The sequence below is a fragment of the Oxyura jamaicensis genome, chromosome 24 (assembly GCF_011077185.1).
Source record: "Oxyura jamaicensis isolate SHBP4307 breed ruddy duck chromosome 24, BPBGC_Ojam_1.0, whole genome shotgun sequence".
Taxonomy (NCBI): domain Eukaryota; kingdom Metazoa; phylum Chordata; class Aves; order Anseriformes; family Anatidae; genus Oxyura; species Oxyura jamaicensis.
Window position 1 is genome coordinate 2,656,435 of NC_048916.1, and position 20,926 is coordinate 2,677,360.

The 20,926-nt window shown below is 59.4% G+C and overlaps 1 protein-coding gene across 8 annotated transcripts in view; it reads right to left on the reverse strand.

The window, feature by feature from the left end:
• Positions 1-20,926, reverse strand: part of LOC118178121 (opioid-binding protein/cell adhesion molecule homolog) — a 287,839-nt gene continuing 266,913 nt past the window's right edge. For all 8 annotated transcript variants that reach the window (XM_035346389.1, XM_035346390.1, XM_035346388.1 and 5 more), the window contains 5 exons: positions 5,234-5,359; positions 4,878-5,012; positions 4,661-4,781; positions 4,178-4,329; positions 1-3,472 (listed from right to left, as the gene is read on the reverse strand). In XM_035346389.1, the coding sequence (XP_035202280.1) occupies positions 3,372-3,472; positions 4,178-4,329; positions 4,661-4,781; positions 4,878-5,012; positions 5,234-5,359 (635 nt within the window). In that variant the 3' untranslated portion in view covers positions 1-3,371. The remainder of the gene's footprint in view (positions 3,473-4,177; positions 4,330-4,660; positions 4,782-4,877; positions 5,013-5,233; positions 5,360-20,926) is intronic.

Here is a 20,926-nt window from a genome sequence, read left to right on the forward strand (position 1 = left end):
TACAAAGTTCGTCAAACTTTATTGATACACTGCACAATCACAACCATCTCTTATTCTTGCCGAATTAGAAAAGGTTACAACTACAATGTAACATGCACAAATCTCAGGTAGTATAGCCACCCTTGGAATACAATGATCGACGGAAACTCAAGACCGCGCGTCCTCGCCTTCGGGCGCCGGGGGCGAGCCATCCGGCCGCGGCACGCGGAGAGCGGCGGTCGTGCGGGGCTCTGCCACCCGCCCGCGCGGCGGGGCGACGGCCTCGGACAGCCAACACGTTCCTCACAACTGCACGTTACATGGCACGAGAAAGTCGAACGCCGTCCCGACGGAGGAGGACAAGGAAGCCAGCCCAAACTGACCTGGGGAGGAGAAGAACGGGGAGCGCGGGGCGGCCCCGGTGCCGTTTCGTCTGGCCTCGGGGCGTCTCGTAGTCCTCACCTCTTGTCTCTGAAATGCCACAGCCCTTTGGCCTCGTGTCGGGGGCTAATTCTGCGGTTCTTCTGCGGGGAGAGAGAGAAATAGGGCACCGGAGCGGTGTGCCAAGCGAGGGCCGTGCACCAGAGGACACCAGCTGGGGGGTGCGGGGGCTCCCCCGGGGCTGCATGGGCACGGGATGGGGCACAAGGGGGTGCCGGGGCGGCACGGGGACATCACGGGGAGATGCAGAGCAGCCCTGGCGTTGGGGTGACACGCTGCTGAGCACCTCCTGCACCCCAGGGATGTGTCTGGAGGCCTCAGCAGCAGAGGGCTGAGCAGGGGCCACCCGCTCGGCCGAGGCTGCCCTTTGCCCAGGGTGTTGACAAGCAGGAGTGTCACAGGGCAGCCAGCCCCTCTGGATGCCCCCCGCGGTTTTGGAGAGCCGGGAGATGAAGCTGCCAGGTAGGACTCCAGGGGGTTATGCCTATTTCCTTGCGGGTGATGTGTCACTGCGGTGGTGGGAGAAGGTTTGCATGCTTCTGCCTTGCTTCGGGTGGGAGAGGGGTCACTTCTTCTGCAGGTCGATTGGCTGCGGTGGGGTTTTGGGGAAGGACGTGCGGGCCACTGTGCCAGCTGGAGACGGTGCCACCCACCTCCGTGACAGTGCCCAGGGCCAGGGGATGGGAGCGCGTGCTCCTTCCCAGGATGCTGGTGGAGAACGTACCAGAGCCACAGGGACCACGGGACATGGAGGTGAGCAGTGCGTTCCTTGCTGTGCTGCTCCCCTGCCCATCAGGTAAACCAGAGGGGTGCCCCCCGGCCCCGTGGGGTTTGTAGCTGAGCTGTGGTGCACATGGAGTGTCCCAGGTGCAGGGCCCTGCATCCCTTCAGGTTCTGTAGCTGCCACGCCTTTCGCAGTAGCATCGCACGTGTGCTTGTTTGCACGGGTCCTGGGCGGCCGGTAAGAGACCAGGGATGAGGCCAGGGCACTGCTGCATCAAGGGCAGGAATGCTGTCGGGTCTGTGCCAGGCTTTTATTTCTTTTCTGTGGGCTGGACAGCAGGGCAGGGTGGCGAGGAGGGTTCAGCAGTGGCAGAGTGTGCCTGGGAACGATGCGCACACGGCCGCAGCTGTTGAGCCATCTTTAGAAGGGAGACGAAATGGAGAAAAGTGGGGGAGGCATCGTTTCCTGGGGGTGTTGGGGTGTGTGCTTTCTCGGTGTTGTTTTGTCCCTGTGTTGCTGGCACTTTGTCCAGTGCCAGCCGCGACATTTCTGGAGCGGAGGAGGAGGGTCTGTCCCTGTAGCATGGACCCAAAGCTTCCCATCCTGGAGTGGAGGGAAGGCTCGGGGTTTCTTTACGTGTTAGGTGAAGGGAATCACATAATGGGCTGCCATCAGGCACTGGGGGCTGTAGGCAGGGAGCTGACACGGCCCCTCTGGGGTGACCGCCGTGCGTGGCAGGGGAGAGAGCTGAAGACTTGCAGGAAGCAAGGAAGAGTCTGGCTGCATGGTTTGGTGCCCGAGCAGCCTCCAGCAGAGAGGGTCAGCAAACGGCGAACTGGGGGCTCCAGGAACATCCTTGTCCTTCTCGTGTAGGTGCAGCAAATTGATGGCCATAATTTTTCCAGTGGAGCCCGAGCTGCCTCCGACCAGTCAAACACTGTGGCCTCTGCTCAGGCAGGGGCACGGGCACAGCGCGTGAGCAAAGGAATCACAGCAGCCGAAGCCCCAGGGTCATTTCCTGCAGCTTCAAGCTGCCTGAACGAGGGGGAGGTCGTGGCAAGGAGCCCTCGGGGAGATTTGGAGCAGCCACTGTGCTGACCCAAAGGAAGGAACCGCTTGGCCCCAGCCCTCCGGGTGCGCACAGGTGGGACAGGAGCGGTGGAGCCGTCACGGTGGCCGTGCTTGGTGCTTTCCTCTGTTGGATTGTGCATCCTTCCAGCTTCAGTGCTGCGGTGCTGTCACGTTGAACAACTGGCTGGCCATGCCGTGAGCATCTCACCCAGCCCTGGTCCACGGAGCCTCCAACCAAACACAGGCACGGTGTCAGGGCCACATCCAAGCGGCAGGTCCGCGTGTCGCGGGCAGGGGTCCGGAGCAAAGCAGGGACCGTGGTGACCCCTAGGACTCGTTCCCAGGAGGGCAGCCTCGTGCCTACAAGAGCACGGTGAGCATGATGTTAGCTGGGAGTGCAGTGGGAGGTTCGTGGTCCTTCGGGGACTGAGCATCGCCCCTCGCTTGGGTCGTGCCAGGGGAGGCAGCTGGAAAGGGTCGGTGGGCATCACGGCTGGGCCACATCCTCGGGCAGTCAGCAGGGACAGGGCAGTGGGGCCGTGGTGTGGAGGGGAGCATTACGGGCCGGAGAAGTGAGGAGATGGTGAGGGAGGAGCTTTGGTGGTGAGAAATCACATTCAGGACTGAAAAGGCGCAAGGCAGAGACGCAGGGCTTCAACTTTGGGGTCTGTTTGGGCTCAGGTGGCTTGACGCAACGACGAGATGGACATCCCCGGTGAGCGGTCCAGGTGGCACCCGCCGTGCCGCACCCGTGTGGGACACGATGCCACCAGAACGCCTGCCGGGCGGCAGCGGGGAGCCCCGTCCACGCCGGACCACATCCCCAGGGCACATCAGCCGCAACCGGCTGGGCGCAAAGAGGGACGAGGCAGCGGGCAAGGCTCGGCACGGCATCGCCCTGCGCGGCGGGCGGGCGGGCGACGGTGGCGGGTGACAGTCTTGGTGGCACGTGGTGGGGTCTGTACAGCGTAACCAGCGGCGAGAATGATCCCGGCACGTGGGAGACGCGGCCGTCCTCGGCCCCTCGGCGCCGTTCCCCGTCCTCCGGCGCGGCGCCCGTCCGACGGAGAGGAGTCCCCGGGCGGCCGTCCCGGCGGGCCGAGCCCGCGGCGGGGCAGAGGCGCGGCGGGGCCTCCCGGGACCCTCCGCTCCCTTATCAAAAGTCGAGGAGGAGGCGAGCGAGGAGGGCGGCCCAGAGGCAGAGGCCAGTGGCCACCCGGGATGCCGCGTTGCCGCCGTCGTGCACTGCTCCGGGTCCTGCACGGGGGAGAGGAGGAAGAGGAGGGACAGCGTTAAGGCTGGTGGTGAGAGGACAGAGGACATCATGCAAACAGGAGCCCCGTTGTCCCCTTGCGTCCCCATCCCCTTTCCCCCTGGTGGGCAGCAAATGGGGCCAGCAGGAGGAGATCAAGTCCCCATTTGGGGCAGCAGGAAGCCTGCAAATGTGCCATGTGTACCCCACAGTGCCCAAGCATGCCAAGGGACCACGTCAATTGGTGACGAAGGGCATCTTTGTGCTGTGGGGGTTGGAGCATTGTTCGTGGTGTACCTGTGAGAGTAGCATCGCGGTGGCCAGAAGCAGGCATCCTATTCACCCTGGGTGCCATAAAGGGTCCCAGCAGTGCCCAGGGGCTTCATCCTGGGGCTGGGAAGGTGTGAGGAGATGAGCCCTTTCCCTCTGTCCCTCCCTCTCTCAGCTGTGTCTCTCTCATCATCCCTGTGCATGTCTCTCTCTGTGCCCTCACCCACTGTTCTCCTATCCCCATAACCCATGCATCTGCTCCCCCCCACTGTCACGGGGATCCTCAGGCTTGCTCCCACCTACACACCACCAGGCCAGCCCCATAAACAAGCCCCCGGCTCCACTTGCTCTGCTCCGTGCTGCTCTGCTCCATCGTCCTATCTGCTTATGGCCCCCTCCCTTCCTTGCCACCCCAAGCTGCAAAAAGCAGGAGCACGTACCGTACAGGATGATGCTGGCGTTGGTGTTGCCCAACTTGTTCGTGGCCACACACGTGTAGTTGCCGTAGTCCTTCTCCGAGACGTTGAAGAAGGTCAGCGTCGACAAGCGGCCCTTGCTCTCGATCCGCACCCCCTCCAGCCCGTTTGCTAACCTGCAGGGAGTGGTGGATGGCGCTGCTCAGAGCCCAGATGGGGCAAGGAGAGAATAAAGCCCTCCTCGCCCACCACCACGTGCACTCAGACCCCAACCAGCCCCCCAGGAGCCACCCCTTCACCCCACCATGCCACTAGAAGCACACCTCTCGCTCCGTCCCCAGCCCGCCTTCCTCCCCGGGATGCCCCGGCCATATCCCCCCCACCCTGACCTGTGCCACCATCCCTGGAGGAAGGACCCCAAATCCCCCTTGGCGCTGGGACCCCCGACCCTCTGTGCTGCTCCCTCGGCCACCTTCGCCCCGCTTCGCGTCCTCCGTGCCCCCGCACCTGGTGTCCTCCTTGAACCACTGAAACTCCGCCACGGGGACGGCCGAGGCCTCGCACTGCAGGATGCCCTTCTGGCCCACCGAGGCGCCCGTGTTCTTGGCGTTCGAGATGTACGGCGGGTCTGCGGGGACGCCACACCACGTCACGCCCCTGGGCCAGGCCCCGCGCCCACCCCCCCGCCACGTGCCCCCTTAGGACGCCCTCCCCACCCACTTACAGTTGACGGTGACTTTGACTTTCCGGACGTCTGGGACGGCCACATCATTGACAGCGCTGCACTCGTACTCCCCGGACTGCTCCCGCGTGATGCCCGTGATCTCCAGGTACTCGTCCTCGCTCACGAAGCCCTGTCCTGGGAGCCGTGGATAAACACGGGGCACCGTCACCGGCAGCGTCCAGCACCTCGCCCTCCTGGGCTGGACCCCTGACATCCCCCAAACCGACCCCCACATAAAGCCCCCTGCATCCCTCCCAAGCTGTCCCCCCGCCGCAGGAGGACCTGTGGAGCCCTCCCTCCAGCAGCACCCCGCATCCAGCACGGGTGGCTCCCCAGATCCCCGCGCCTCCCCTCACCTTTCCCGGAGAGGTGCCGCCACGTGACTGTGGGCTCCGGCCTCCCGAAGGCCAGGCACATGAGGGTCACGCTGCTGCCTTCGTTCACGGTGATGTCTGATGAGATGTTGACGATCTGGGGGGGGACTGCAAGGCACACGACAACGGGGGGCCATCAGCGCACAGGTCTGGGACCCATCCAAACGGTGCAGCGGGTCTGCTGCGCTGTCCCCGTGCCATGCATGCCACCCGCCCCTCTGACACGGACAGCCTGCCATCAGCCGTCGGTGTCTGCCCCAATTTCCTCCCCAGCACTGACCCCACACCTGCAAAATGCCATCTCTAACCAGCCTGAGCACAGCCCTGGGGTCTGCCCACCCACCCCAGAACACCAGCCCCCGCTGCTTCGGGCACCGCCGCCATAACCGATTCTCGTTACGACCGCCAACAGCTCTCATATTTTAGCATTTTTATTAAAGCTTTCTAAATTACTGATTGTCTGCTCCATTCAATGCCGGCCATCGTGATTTATATTAGTCTGTCCCCTGATACTCCATCTAATAAATAACTTGGCATTCTCCAAACCCATAAATATCCCCGTTGCTGGCAAAAAGCAATTAAAGCCCGCTCGCCGACGCCATTCTCTGGCGCTCTGGACCACGGGGCTGGAGGATGCCACCCCCAGGAGCTGACCCAACCACGCCGCACGGCTCTCCCTAAACCCAGCTCCACCGCGGCCCTGCCAGGTGCTGTGCCCCATGAGCCCTCCCCAGGCAGTGCCTTGCCTGCACCTCAGAGGGGAGGGATGCCACAGCCACGCAGCCGAGGGATGCCAAGCGAGGGGTGACGCTGTCCACCAGCAGCTCATGTTGCCCAGATGGCAAAATAAGGATGGGGCAGAACGGGGAGGGTACGCTGACCAGGGGACACAGAGCCCACGGCGGTCCCTTTGTACCCCAAGAAGCCTCAGAAGGGCACGCACAGCCCTGTGCTGGCCAGGCGATGCTCTTAGCACTCAGCCCAGGCACCTGGGTCCTTCTCTGTGAGGACAACGGCACTGCCAGTCCCACTTCACCACAGTGCCAGGAGCCACGGCCCCGCCACCTAAAGCACCGACTGCGTTTGGAGCTCGTCCTTAGGGCAGCACCCTGCCACCAACCCCTGCCACCCTCCCGCGGCTGGGCCAGCTCTGCTGATGCTCAACCGCTACCGATGCCCGTGCCTCGTTAAAAGTCACAAGAAAAGGGTTAAAATACAGCCCGAGAGCACCTTTGGCTCCCAGGTGGCCACAAGGCTGGGCTTGCCTTTGCGTGTGCTCGCAGCCAGCCCTCTCCCCGGCGCAGCCCCCTGGCAAAGGCACTGCCAAGCCTGCGCCGCCTGATGGGCCCTGGGAGGCAGTAAATTTCCCAGCAACTTGACACTTTAATATAGAAGTACAGTCTGTTATAGCAGAGGGAGATTGTCTGAGTCCTTCAGGGGAGACTGGCAATCCAAAAATGAAAAGTGTGCGCCGGCAACCGGTGAAAAATGTAGTTAGCGCTCCGAGAGCGGGCGGCACGCTCCGACGGCTTGTCCCCAACGGGTCTGTCGTGGGAAGGGGCCCCGCACGTGTGGGAACCCAGACACAGAGCCGGGATTCCTCCTGCTCTGCAGGCAGAGAGATGTCAGCCCTGACACAAGAAGCTTTGATCTGTGGCCAGGCATCGGCACCGGGCTCCGACCCCACCGCGATTCTTGCTGCGGGGACCTTTGGCACGGGAACAACGTGCCAAGGACTCGAGACACCCCCCAAAAGCCTTTCCTCGCTCAGACGAGGAGAGAGCTTTCTGTGCTGCCACCTGCATCCTTACACCTCTCCCTGCTGCTGACAGCATGGGTTTGGGGCTGCTGGGTGGGACCTGGGAGGACGCAGGGCCGCAGGCACCCCAAGTCCCGTGAGCCAGCAGGACTGCTGGCTGCAGCAGCACCCAGAAACCGGGCAGCTGCCTGCTCCTGCAATAAAGCCTGGCCACTCCTGGTGCTCTGCATTTCCCAGGTCATGCAAGTAACTGGGAGCCCCCTGCAGCACTCCCTCTCTCCACAGTCCTTGGCCCACGAGCAGAGCAGCTCAGGCTAGCTGTGTGGGCCTCTCGGAGGCGATGGAGGCTCCGCGCCTCTTTGCCTCATCCCATCACAGCTGCCCTCTCCCCCAGGTGACGGTGACCACAGGAGTGACTCTCGTGCAAGACCCAGGTGGGAGGCAGCTTTCCTGCAGGGCAAGGAGGTGGCACAGGGAGGGAAGCAGTGGTTGTCCCAGTGCTGGGAAGGGCAGCCAGGACAGGTTTAGAGGCACCGCAACCCAACACCAGGCTTTAGAGCTGCTCAGAGCCCCTCTGCATCCCGGCAGCACCCAGGGACAACGCTCAGCTTTATCCAAGTTGCAGTGGGCATGGGGCAGACCGGGACCAGTTCATTCCTGGTGCTTTCCCTGCTCCGTGCATGGAACCACCTGTGAGCAAGGAGCTAAAACTGTGCCCAGGGCAGGCGAAAGACCTATTCATGGAATCCAAGGCAAGCAGAATGACCCAGACCATAGCTCAGCTCCTGCACAGGCAGCTGCATTACATCAGCAATGCTTCAGCATGAAGTACTCGCTGCTCCTACAGCTCTGCATCACCGCACGACCCCCAACTCAGCCACGCACAAACCGCCCACAGACAGACACCCTAGTGGGCCAGGGTGAGCAGGGAAACAGGGACTGCATCCCCGTGCCACGCTGCTGCCCACCCTCATCCCACCAAAAAATGCTCCCGAGACGTCAGGGATGCGGGGGGGTGGGTGCCCCTGGAGAGCGTGGGGCCGCCGGCCAGCTCGATAACCCAGCACGACGGCGATCATTGCCTACGAGGTTACAGGGACGCGCAGGAGGACATCGAAGGAACCTGATTAAATTTCTATAGATCCCACCAACTGCGCTCCCCGCACGCAGCCTCAAGGGCAGGCCGCCTTTGATTTAACTCAGGAGCAGAGCAGCAGGGAGCTGGGGCTGCACAGGGATGCTGTCAGCAAACAGGACCCGAGAGCTGGGAGGCAGGATGAGGCCAGGAGCCAACATGACGGTGCCCGTCACACTGACCATGGGCCATTCCCCGTCAACACCACCCCCGTGGGCACAGCAACCACACGGCCACAGCTAAGAGCACAGCCCTCTCGAGCTGCTGTGGCTTCAGATTACCCACGGGCAGAGGCAAAAGGCTCTCCGGTCCCACTCCCCAGCGGGGGGGGGGGGTCCCCGAAGCACCAGGACGGAGAGCCCTGCTCGTACTTCTCATCCTCCAGCACTGCTGCAGGTGCGAGCCCTGCTCATTTACATGTCAACAGCAAGCTCTTCTTGGCTTATCTTTGATTCTCCGCAGCTATCGCTGGGGGCCCTCCCCCTGTCCTACATCCCCTGTGCAGATAATATCCAACATTTATGACACTCTCCTCTCACTAAATATAGAACGTAATAAACGATCCCTGGGCAAACGTGTTAATAAGCAGAGAAGCAGCAAAACCGGGGCCGATGCTCGAGCAGGTACGCGGCGTGCCTGCTCTGCCTCTCGTCTCCTGACACACATAATGCACCTTGCAACACCTCTCACACCAGCTCGGGTTAGCCCACGGCACGCCGATAACACGAGATTTAAGGGAGCAGGGGTGAGACGCTCCTCAGCTGTTCGAGGGGCGCAGATCCCTGCCCCAAATTAGCAGTCCTTGGCTGCCGCTGGGACAAAACGCGGCTTGCAGGGGGGTCACCAGGGTACAGCCCCATCTCCAGCTGCCCTGCCACGGTCACTCTGGGGACCGATGTGGCCATCGCCCACCCTGAGGGACCCTCTCCAGCCTCCCTGGCACATGCTGTGCTCGTGGGACAGCGGCGAGGCGCTTGTCTTGGAGAGTTACAGGGGTAAGGCAACCCAGCAGCGCTGCAGCTCTACCCCCTTATTAATAGTCTTGTTTTCCATTTAAAAGCCCACTCCTAGGAGCAAATTGAATGTGAAGGAAACCCTGAGGAAGCCGGGAGCGGCGCGCTGGTTCGCAGCAAGCAGCCCGCGGAGGATTGCGTCGACCCTGTGTAATATTAATCAGGGGTAAGTTAATGCATAATGTTCACTAGGCCAAAAAAATACATTTGGGCTGTAATTTCTTGTTTGTTCAGAAAGCGGGCGAGAGAAATTGAATGTGAAAGTGATGCCACTAAATTCAATAACAATAAGCCCGTGATTTATCTCCTTCCTTTACCGCTCGAGACCCACACCGCCCGATGTGCCGATTCATATTTTACCTCGGGCCCAGGTGACTGCGGCACACGGGGTCCTGCTGCTGCTTGTGGGGGCTGCAAAAAACCCCGTGCCTCCCCTCGCCTCCCTGCCCTCCCGGACCCCGAGCCGCAGGGAGATGGTGAGTGCCCTTCTGCACGATGCTGAGCAGTGCCGGAGAGCTCTGCACACAAAACCAGTTTGTGGTGCTCTCCGCCACGACACGGTGCCGGTCCTGTGTCACCAAGCAAGCTGTGTGCACACAGAGGGGGGACACCCATGCCACTTGCCCAACCTGCCAGCAGCCCCCCTGTGCACTGCAGGGCACCGGAGGCAGAGCTGCTGGTGGCCCCGTGGGGCTGGCCTCACGCACCAGTGACACCGGCACGGCTGGTGGCCATACATGCCATGAGCTGGGGATCCATCCCCAGCACAGGCAGGCAGCCCTCAGGGCTCCCCCAAACTCTGGACACCGGCATCAGTCATGCCCCTGCTCAGCAGCAAGCTGCTCTTCTTGCCAAGTGCCTGGAGAGCTCGGAGCTCGTGAGATGCTGCGAGACGCCCCAACACCATGAGGGATGGCTACGGCGAGGGGCACGGCCCTTCCCTGCCAACCCCCGCGGCGAGAGGCAGCTCGCCGGTAATTACTGCCTGATTATCGACCCCACGCAAACACACAGGGGCTGACTTGGCCCCTGGCCGCTCCGTATCCCAGATCCCTACCGGGAACGCTCGCTGCCATGGCCCGGGGAGCGCGGCCGGCTATTTTTAGCCACGAGCTCATTAATGCTGCACGCCACGGAGCGGCGAGGCTGAGCGAGCGCTGACATACACAACGGATGTCCCTCCAGATCATTAGCTCCTAATCCATTCAAAGAGACCTCTTCCTACACCTGGGATAAGGCAGGAGAAGATGGATGCCTGCGGGCTCTGCAAAGTGCCCAGCATCCTGCAGCAGTGGGGCTGCTCGAGTGTGCTCGGTGGCTTTTCTGCCCCCAAACGGCTCCGTCCCTGCCCTCCATCCCAAAATGAGAGCTGACCTGCTGCTAAGAGCCAGTTACCCATGCAAAATAGCAATGGGGACCCATGGGACGCTGCTGCTCACCTGGGTGTGACACTTCTTGCATTTGGCCCGTTTTGGGCATGGGCAGCCCTTTAGCACGGCACCCTTGCAACATGACCCAAAAACCTCCACGGGGATGCCCAAAGCCTGCCTGGAGCTTCACGTTTCACGATGGCACAGCGAATGTTCCCGACGCAGCACTGCAGTGCGCAGGGCAGACACCCCACAGCACTGCCACAGCCCACGCAACCCCGTGGGAAAAGTGCCTGGGCTCGAATCTCCTGCTCAGCCCGATGCTTTCTGAGGACAGCCCCCCAGCAGCCTTACCGACCGCACCACGGTGCCTCTCCACCAGACCAGCAGCACTGCGTGCTGGTGAGACTAAGAAAAGTGGCAAAGGGCCCCCTCTCACATGCTGCCCAACTCGGAGGTGGTGGCTGGCTGCAGCCGGGGATGCCAACACCGGCTCTGCCATGGGCATGACCCCAAAGAGCAGCCCAGCGTGCAGCACTGCTCCGTCAGATGCCGCGGTGCCCGACATGGGCAGCCCCGGTACGATGCCACAAATGTGTGAGCTCCCCGAGACTCCCCAAGCCCCCTCCCTGCTCCCCCCAGACCAGGAGGCTTTTCCCTTCCTTCTTGCCAGAGATGGATCTGGCAGGAGAGCTGCAGCCCTCTTTCATTAAATGTTAATGCTTTTATTTATTCACCAGTATTTATGGACCTCTCATCTCCTCCCCCTGCTATTCACATTTCTCCCTCTCGTTGCTGCCAGATGGGCGAGGACGGACGGTTTATCTGCAGCACTGAGATGGGCGCCTGGACGGCTTCCCGGCCACCCCAGCCTCACAGCATTGTCCCCCAAAGGGGACAGTCTCCTCCTGACTGCCCTGCGGGGACGTGAGGACCTCCATGGACACCGTCCCACAGTGTCCAGCCCCAAAGCTTCCCATGCCCGCTCTCTCACCTCTCTTCTTCTGCGGAGACGCAGGGCTCACACTGCTCCGTCCCCTCCCCAGCTGTCCCCTCCAACACGAGGTGCTGTCCCCTGCAGGGAGCAGGATTGTACCCTGGCATGGCTCTGGTGCCCCCCCGCCTCTTCTGCTGCCTCCCTCCCCAGCACCCCCAGCTGCCTCCACCCCATGCTCCCACAGCTCCACGTGAGCCTCCCCGGCACAGGCAGGATGGAGCTGTCAGAGGTGTCACTGGGCAAGGACTAATTAGCGTGAGGAAAGGCAGCACAAGGGGGGGAAATATGCTGAAAGCTCAGGTTTTGCTTCCTTTTGCAGATGGGGAGAACAGCAGGATGGCACCGGTCCCCGTTGGCAAACGGAGACGGGTCCCTGCGTGCCGCCTCGCTTCGCCCAGGGTTTGGGGGTTTGGTCCTCTCATTCACCCCTATTTCATCTGGCTAACAGGCCACAAAAAAGGCCTGGAAGCCAGAAGATGGGGATACAAACCCAGCCCCGGGGCCAGCATGGGGCTGCCCATGAAGGGGGACCCGCGTGGACGCGCCCGGCGTCCTACCTGGTTCCTGAGAAGGGGGCACCGCCGGGAGCTGTGCCAAAGTGGTGCTTGTCGACAGCGAGGATTATCACCTCTCATCAACTCACTTTTGATGACAGCACCATCGGAGAGGCTCGTCAGAGTTGATTTTATCGACATAATAGATTAAGCGCATCTGACAGCTCTAGTTCGGGCACGGGGATGATTTTTGTCAAATTCCTCGGTCCCGCGAGGGGCAACGTCACGCCGCCACCCTGCGCACTCCGAGAGCGCTTGGTCTGGGGGGGGAGGGAACTTTCCCTTTTCCCTTCTCCTGCTCTGAAATGCTGCCTTTTCACTGCCTTCCCACGGCAAAACACGGTTTGTGTGGAGCGGCTGGGCCAGCATCACAACCCAAAACATTTCAGAGAAACCATCTCACAACGGAGATGAGGTATTTCGTGCTCAGAGACATCTGAGCGCAGCCAAAGGGAGGGGGGAAAAAGGAAAACCGACCACAACGCCTTCCTGCAGATGCCTGGGAGCACTGCATGGCATGTTCTCCATCTCTGGGTGTGTCAGAACCTTCCCGTGGCACCGTGTGCCCATTTCTGCCCCCGTTTTGGAGGATTTGGAAACCAACAGCACCGTGCAGGGCTGGACCATGGCACCCTCAGGCCACAGCCACAACTCATGAGACAAAGGAATGGGATAAACAAGCCAACGAAGTCCCCTTCATCAGAGCAAAACCAAAATCTGGACGTGCCGAGGAACTCACGTGAACAAGAAATTGGAAAATTAAGCACAAGCATCTAGCTGCCCTTGCTGGGCCACGTCTCCCACCTGCGCACCCCTTTTTCTCTAGGTTTTTGCGTTGAGACAGTGAAAGCAATAAAACCGAAACTCCGAGTGGTATACCTACTGTGTAACCACCTGTCAGTAAATTTATGAACAATTAGGAAGTGAAAGTGCTTCCCAGGGAGCTATTTGTGCGTGCGATAAAAACGTTCTTGCTGTTTGGGAATATAATGAGGAAACAACTTCTCCCGTTCTCGCCCCCACTTTGCCGTTTTTGCTTTTTGCGGTAATTAATCCAGCTGCCGCCGCTCTTTTGTTCCACCAGCTCCCGATGCCCGCCGCACCGACCCGCCCGCTGCCAGCTGCTTTTGGGGGCTTTTTCCTCCTTTCGAAAAGCCTCGAGAAGAGGAGCCAGGGGGATGCTCCCCATCACTTCCTACAGCTGAAAGTCGTGTCCTCTTCCATACACCCAGCTAGATTTTGGGCTAGCGCTTTATCCCAGCCACTCGGAGGATGCTCGGCTCTCCCTTCACCATGTACAGCAGGAACATGAAAGCCCCAGGTTCCTGGCACGTGCCACTGCGACATCAAATCTCCAGCATTCAGCATCTTCCAGTAACCCTTCGGTTGCTGCCCGTACTGCCGATGCTGCCCGGCATCTCGCAACAAACAGCCGCGCGCACAAAGGACACGTGAGCGCTTTCCTGCTCCAACACCCACCCTCACCAGTCTCCTGAATTCCTTAACGAAGGTCACGAGTGGCTTTAATGCCACTGAACAAGACCCAACCTGGCTGTATTTCCCACGCCTCTGGTGCTCTGGCTGCTCTGATGCTTTTTTAGATTATTTTTTTGGAGCTCTGCACCTCCCCAGCCTTCTCAGACCGCTGGTGTTGCTCTCGTGGGCACCCAGCCCAGCCACAACCCTCAGCCCTCCGCGACAGCTCTCCTTCACCAGCACTTGCCCATCAAACTCTACTTGCCCAGCTCCACCAAGAGCTCTGTTCCCACCGTCCCACAGCTCCTCCCTTGGCCAGGGAGCTTGGTCACCACCAGCAGCTCCGTTTGGGAGGTCACTGCTCGGACCCCACCAGGGGAAGGGGCCCTGCTGCCCTCCTTTGCCATCACACCGCATCTCACGGTGCCACCAGCTCTTTGGCAATCCCATTTTCCTTCACAAAACCCAGGGCAGCAGGTGCTGTTCTCTTCCTGCAAGCCCAGCTCTTTCTCTTTCCGGACCACCCCCCTCTTTGTGCCCTGGCTCCTTCATTATTCTTTCATTTTTCTCTTTTGCTGCCTCCTGATCTTTTGATGCTGGGTGCGTGTGCACGTTTCGTTCTTCTCTTTGTTGTACAAGTCTCTGGGCTTTTCCTCTCTTCTTCCGTCTCCCCTCCAGTTGCCTTGTTCCCCATTCATTGCTATTCCTTCCTGCTTTCTCCGGGCTCTCCGCGGCTTTGAATTCCAGTACCTGCCGCATCTCCCGCGTTTGGCGTCCTTGTGTTTTTGCCCATTCTCCATTTCTCCAGGGAGGAAGGGACGATGAGCTGGGGACCCCTTGCTCCTTTGTAGCCTCTTCTTTCCCCTTTGCAGGATGTAAGCCTTGCTCCTTTTCCCAGACCTTTCCACCCCAGGAGCTCATTTCCATCCCCTTTCCGTTCCCGTTGCCACTTCCCCGGCCAGCCCAGCTCGGTGCCGGCGGCGACCAGACCCGGCTGCTTCCAGCACCACAACCCCAAGCCCGCGAGCACCGTGTAATTACACCCACAGGCTCCGTTTAGGTAAACATATGGAAATAGCCGTGCAAATGGAAAACCCCAGGGCAAGCCTCCAGTGCTCTCCTTGAAGCCTGAATGTCACCGTGCCTTGACAGGTGACGCCTCCCTGCTCCCAAGGAACGCCGTCAGCTCTAAGACGTGAGCTCTTCTCCTGGTCTGGGAACACCAAAAGAGGCTCTTTGTGCCCCATACTTGGGGAAAAAGCAAGCATCTCTGCTCTGCAATGACGCTTTATAGCACCACTGCATGACCCATCCCCTCTCCCCCTGCCACCACCCCTCTCTGCACACCCTGCCTCCCGCAGCGCGATGCCACACGAGAACCGCTCCAGGTTTTGGCCTCTTGCAAAGGTTTTCACTTCTTTACATGGCTGTTTCCAAAGGTTCCCCACCCTGGAATGATAAAAACCCTCTTTTCTCTCCAGCATCTCCCCCTCCTTCTTTCTACCGGTGCCTGCGCTAATTGATTTTTCCTCTGCAGTCGCTCGTGGTTCGTTTTTTTCCCCTCTTGTGCCATCCAGCGAGCAGCTCAATAAACTGCTCGGCGACCGGTTGGGGCCCTTTCCATTCCCACCCCCACCTGAGCAAATACCCCCGGAGAAGGAAATGTGAAACATTAGTTTAACCGCCACGGACATTATGTGTTCTTGGCTTCTGCTCCTGCTGGGAAGAGTTCTTTCCAGTCTAAGTGATTTTTTTTTCCTTTTCCTCTTAAAAGCCCTTTGATTTTCTCTTTATTTTCCTGCACTCCATCCCCACTGCTACGGAGCCCAAACTACGGGAGAGTTTTCTGCTTAAAATCACCGTTTCGCTTTTCCCCACCGGGACGATTAACCCGATGCAGTCAGGGTTAGCCGGAGCCTATCCTCCAAACAGCGTCATCAAGAAAACACCTAATTAGACCCCGAGGAGCAGTGAAGGGGAAGATGCGCTCGGATACAGAGTGTGTCCAAACTTTGCTGGCCCATTTGCCAGCCCACCTGATGAGCGGTTTCAACACCAGGAAGGGAGAAAAAGCAAGCAAGGAGCCTCCTCCGCCTGTGGCTGTGCAGTCCCAGCCCGCGATCTTAGCCAATGTGCATCAATTTCTGTGCACTTTTCTGAAAAATACCAATAGGGGAGCTTGGGGGGGGGGTGGGTACCGAGGACCTGGGCTCAGCCCACAGCCTTCCGAGGCTCGGGGCGAGGAGGGGGGCACCTCCTGGTGCCCCGTCTGGCTATGGGGCCATACCACGGTGAGTGGAGCACTCGGGACAGGCAGAAAAGGGGCGGTTTGCTTTTACACCACGCATCAGCCAGCGAGACAGAGACAGCAGCGCGATCCGAGACTCCTCCTTCCCGTTCCTTGCAAACCCTCAGTCCCAGACACACTTTGCCACCCCAGCCCCACTACACACGGCGACGGGACCCGTTTTGGCATCGCACAACAACATCTGGACGTCACCCACCCGGACGGGCTGCTCTTCAGCCCCACCGGGACCACCTCCACCTGCACCCTGAGCCAGAGGAACCCCCGGACCCCCTCCCCAAATGCGTCCCGACTGCGGGCACCTCACCCACCTCCTCTTTTCCTCGTTATCATCTTAAAGACAAAAAAATAACCCCATGAGGAGCGTGCACCCCAAGAATGCTCCCAAGCAGAGCAGCCTGCTTCCTGGACGCATCCTGCACTTCTGCCTCACTGCTCGCTCCCAGCCTTTCCCTTCCCCAGGCTGAGCCGCAGCCGCTGAGCGCCATGTGCGCACCGCTCCGCCAAACTCTCCTAATAATAAGCAACGCTACCGACACTCGTGTGAAGCACTTTCTGCATGTACAGCACATTATCAGGTCTTTCCTACGACTGAAGAAGGCTGAGCTGCTCCTCTTGCCTTGTTATGCACTGTACAGCCTCCCGGTAAGGTTTTAATAAGTATCAGAGTCTCGGCTCCTGCCTGGATATCAAAGGTAGCAGGATAAAAGCAAGTTTAAAAGCAGCGGTTGTGCAATCGGCGGTGGCGGGGGGGGCCCTGCAGCACAGCCTGTCTTAGGGGAGAACGGTGTGAGGCCGGTGGGGGGGTTGCCCTTTCAGAGACTCGAGAAGTCAGTTGTTATCAGGAAGAAGGGAGAAATAAAGACTCAATTTGCTTTAGAGACGCTTGCTGAAGAGCTGCAGCCGCCTCGGTGCCACTCCGAGAGGCGGAGGATGCGACAAGTGGAGATGGGACCGATTCGGGGTAAGCAGATGTGGCAGGTACCTGCTGCCAGGTGGCACCCGACGGCGCTTTGCTACCGCCAACAAAGGCTGTGGTCCTCCAAAACCCACCCTGGCTCGTGGGGAGAGGAAAGCAGCGAAACGCCGAGACAGGAAAATGGATTGCACCGACCAGAAACTAACAGTAACGATGCCGACAGCCGGGAGAGGCTTTAATGAAAAATCTATGGTGAGTGGGATTAAGGCAGTACAGAGGAGGGTTCTCTAAATAAATCAGAAATAGAGGACATCTGAGGAATACCAACGACCACTGGTTGGTAGGGGTGGGCAGTATTGACGGTCACTGCCGAGCTCTCTGCCCGCCGTGCTCTGATCCCAAAGCAACGCCGTGCCGCGCGAAACCGCTTCGGCACACAGGCACGGCGGTGTCAGCCAGCAGATTTTCAGAAATACTTGCAAATTGGGAATTATTCCTCGTTAGCAGATATCTACAAAGTCCCACCAGTGTCTCTTGTCAGCCCAAGCGCTATCCCACATTTCTCCAGACCCGATGCAAAGCCACAGAAGTCCCCCACCAAGCCCGCAGGATGCTCTGCAGCGTCAGTGGCACCGCCTGACCGTGCCTGGCTCTGCAGCACCACTCCAACTTCATTAACCATTTATTGTGCTCGGGAGAGGCTGGGTCTCATCCCCTCCATCCCATTTCTCATTACCTCTTCTGCTCATCCTTCCGACCCTCTCCGCTCTGCTCAGCTCGCCCTGCTGCTGCCTGCGTTTTGCTGCCTTCCCTCCCTCCCTTCCTCATCCTCTGCTGCCAGAAGGATGCCAGCCTTGCTCTTTAACACCCGCAGCCTCTTCCGAATCACTGACCCTGAGCTGAAATGCTTCCTGGCTCTTGCACCAGCCCAGGTCAAGGAGGCCTGGCTGTGCCCTGCCTGCTCTCCTGGCACCATGTCGATGTTGCAGTGCGACGTGGTGCAGTCTCCTGGCTCGCTGCACCTCTGAGGACAGGCGGTGGCTTTCCAAGAAGTCACATTTGGGGACAAGAAGGGTCCCTGAGGTCCTGGGCACCAGTTGCCATGCTCCAGAGGACCCTGCCTTCACTTCTCTCCCCAAAAGTCACCGTTCCCGGCTACGTTCGTCAACAGCTCAGTGCAGGCAAAGGGCTTTGCCTTCCCCTAATTGTTCTGACAGAGAAACCAGAGCTCCTTTGGTGCCATGAGTGCCAGTAAAGCCGCTCTGCTCTGCCTCAATTCACCCCCCGGAGGTCCACTTGGGTTCCCCTTCTCCAGGGACAGAGGGAGCAGCACGGGAGCCCCTGGCCCCACAGCATCCCCCGGTCAGGCTCTTGATGATGCGAGGAGGATCGGGCAGCTCAACCCCAACCTCTCCACGTTCAGGACTCTCCCCGCCGCAGGCCGATGCCAAAACGCCGCTCACACGCCTGCAAGCGTCCGTCCTGTCATCGTGGGGAGCCGCCGGGAAAAAATACAAGGGGAGAGAAAAAAGCTCTCTGGCCGCCCGCCATCTCTGCTCTTATAAACCGCTGTTAACTGCTGTAATGAACCAATCCACGAGACATATTAATAATGACACGAAGAGACACATTTACTGTTGATTGTGACTCACTGGCAGATTTATCGCCGGGTTGCTAGGAGGGAAGGTTTGGCCCTGCAGTAGCGCAATTAAAACCAAATTGAACACAGGGACAAAGAATCAATAATCTATCTGGGCAACTTTTAGTTTTGCAAAATACAAATATAAATTAATTGACCTGAACGCGGATGCTAACTGGTCATCACTGCCTGCTCGTGCGGGGAGTGCCGCCGGGACGGCCGCCTGCTCTGCAGAGGAGGGTCCCGAGCTTGGTGCACGGATTTAATGCCAGGAGGGCTTGGACAGAAACGGGGCACTGGGCAAGTGCATGGCCTGCGTGCATGAAAACTGCTCCCAGAGCAAAGGGCTGTGCTGTTCTCCCTCAGCTCCTGCCTTGCTCGGCAGTGCCTCTTGCTCTGAGCCACCACAAAGCAGCACTGAGCAATGGTGCTGGAGACGAAGCAGGAACAGAGCAGGATTTGCTTCCTTTGCCACCCTGTCCACGGGACAGCGCGGTGGCATCTCCAGATGGATTTTCTTGGCAGAACAAATGAGGCAAATTGCGTGGTTTGAGCCTCGCTACCAGACGGTCGCCTTGGATGCAAACTGTCCCTCGCCTTCCCCCTTCCGAGGCCGGGGAACGGCTGCACTGCAGCCTGCGCTCCCTCTGCTCCCCTCTGCTCCTCGCCGCTGCGGCTCTTGGCACCAGCGTCTTTGTGGAATAAAAGGATTTTTGGCCTTGCTTTAATGAGATAAGATAATCGCCCGGGGATTTTACTAGGCAAGATATTGGGTGTTAGGTGCCGGAGATTTATTGCGAGCTGGAGCATGAAGAGGGGAGAAGAAGAGGAGGAGATGTAATCGCTCTTGCTCTCAGGCTAACATGCTCATTGCAGCCTCCACGTGCTGCACCAGTCCTGCCTCGATGGCGCTCCCCGGGTGGTCCACAGTGCAACTGCTACCCCCCAGCCCCAGCAAAATCCTTGGAGAAGACACCGTGGCTTGGTGGGAGCCAGGGAGAGGGGTTTCTTGGGCAGAAGGCACCTGGGAGGCAGCACAAACCCACCCGTCCCAGCTCGACCCGTCCTCCTCCGCAGGGCGAGGGGCTGTCAGGGCTGCGCGGAGCTGCCGGCTGGTGTTAATTTCATTAGGCTGAAAGCGTTCAGGTACTTCACAGGTGTTGACTGGATGGATTAGCATGATTAGAGAGCAGACAGAATAAACCGATTAAACTTTGAAGATGGACGGCTCCTACACAAATCACCGAGGGGCGGAGGGGATGCTCCGTGCTCTGCTCCCCGCTTTCCAAGCTGAGCCCTCCCCGTTCTGCTCCAGCATCGCCGGTGCGGAGCCCCACCACTAAACCCCACGGCGATTTGGCAGGGAAACCAGCCCAGAGCAGCCCGTGCAAGCAGCAAGATGCCCAACGTCACCGTCTCCCACGCCTGCCCGTACCTCGCGGGGAGCTGACAGGCTGAGGGAGGTTTTCCCTGCTTTGATCAGTGGCCGTAATCGAACCGTGCCTCTTCCGAATGAGAAGGATACATGAATATATACATATCCGTGTTAGAGGCTTCTCAGACACATGTTGAGGCTGAGAAATTTTTCAGATTTGCTCATTGCAAAATCAATACCCATCAGCTGTTTGAAATTAAAGGAAAGATTAGGTCCTGGTTTTATACACGCTTTATTGTATTCCGAGAGCTTTCTACTCAGCCAGATAAATCTTCTTTAAGAGGATTAGGAAACTTTCATTATCTTTATCTAACCTGAACTAACACTAACTCTGAAAAATTAATCTACAGACTGGACAAAAGCCGATAGCTGGTGCAAAGGAGCCGGGATCGGAGGCACCACCCGATGGAGCTGGGGTGCCAAGCAGAGACCTCCAGCAACGGAGCCCCCCCCGGAAATGTTCTGGTGATGCTCACAGCCAGGCCAGCCCCACCACCCCATGGGGTCACCTTGCTGGGGGGTAGATGCAGTTTGGATCCCTTACACCAATGTCCTAAGGGTGCAGCCACTGCTTGTGCCAGGGTAGCGCTTGGTGTGCTTCCACACGGAGTGTCCCCAGGCAGGAGGGTTTGGGGAGGAGAGATTCATGCTGGGGGACTGGGAGCCAAGCAGCTGACCAGGATCAGGCAATAACCTGATCAGGGCAAAAAAAGGCTCTCCAAAAGACTTGCTGCAGCCCACACTGCTGGGGGCACCTCTCATCTGCCAGCACCGAGATCCTCCCGACGGGAAGAGACTCGGGGATGCTGCTTTTCAACCCGGCACCAGCTGCTATGCCAACACGCCCCCCTGCGAAGCCCTGTGCCAAAAGCTCTCTGCAGCCCCGCAATGACTTCCACACGCTCACACGATCTGCTTTCCTTCCCGCAGCCTGGTGCAGTTGCCTTCAGCTCTCCTGAAGCACTTTGCTAACAACTCCCCGCTGCAGCGACCCGAGCCACGCTTGCACCAAGCAGCGGCCACGGCTCATGCGCACAGCAGGGATGGGCATGGGAGTAGGAGAAAGAGGGAGC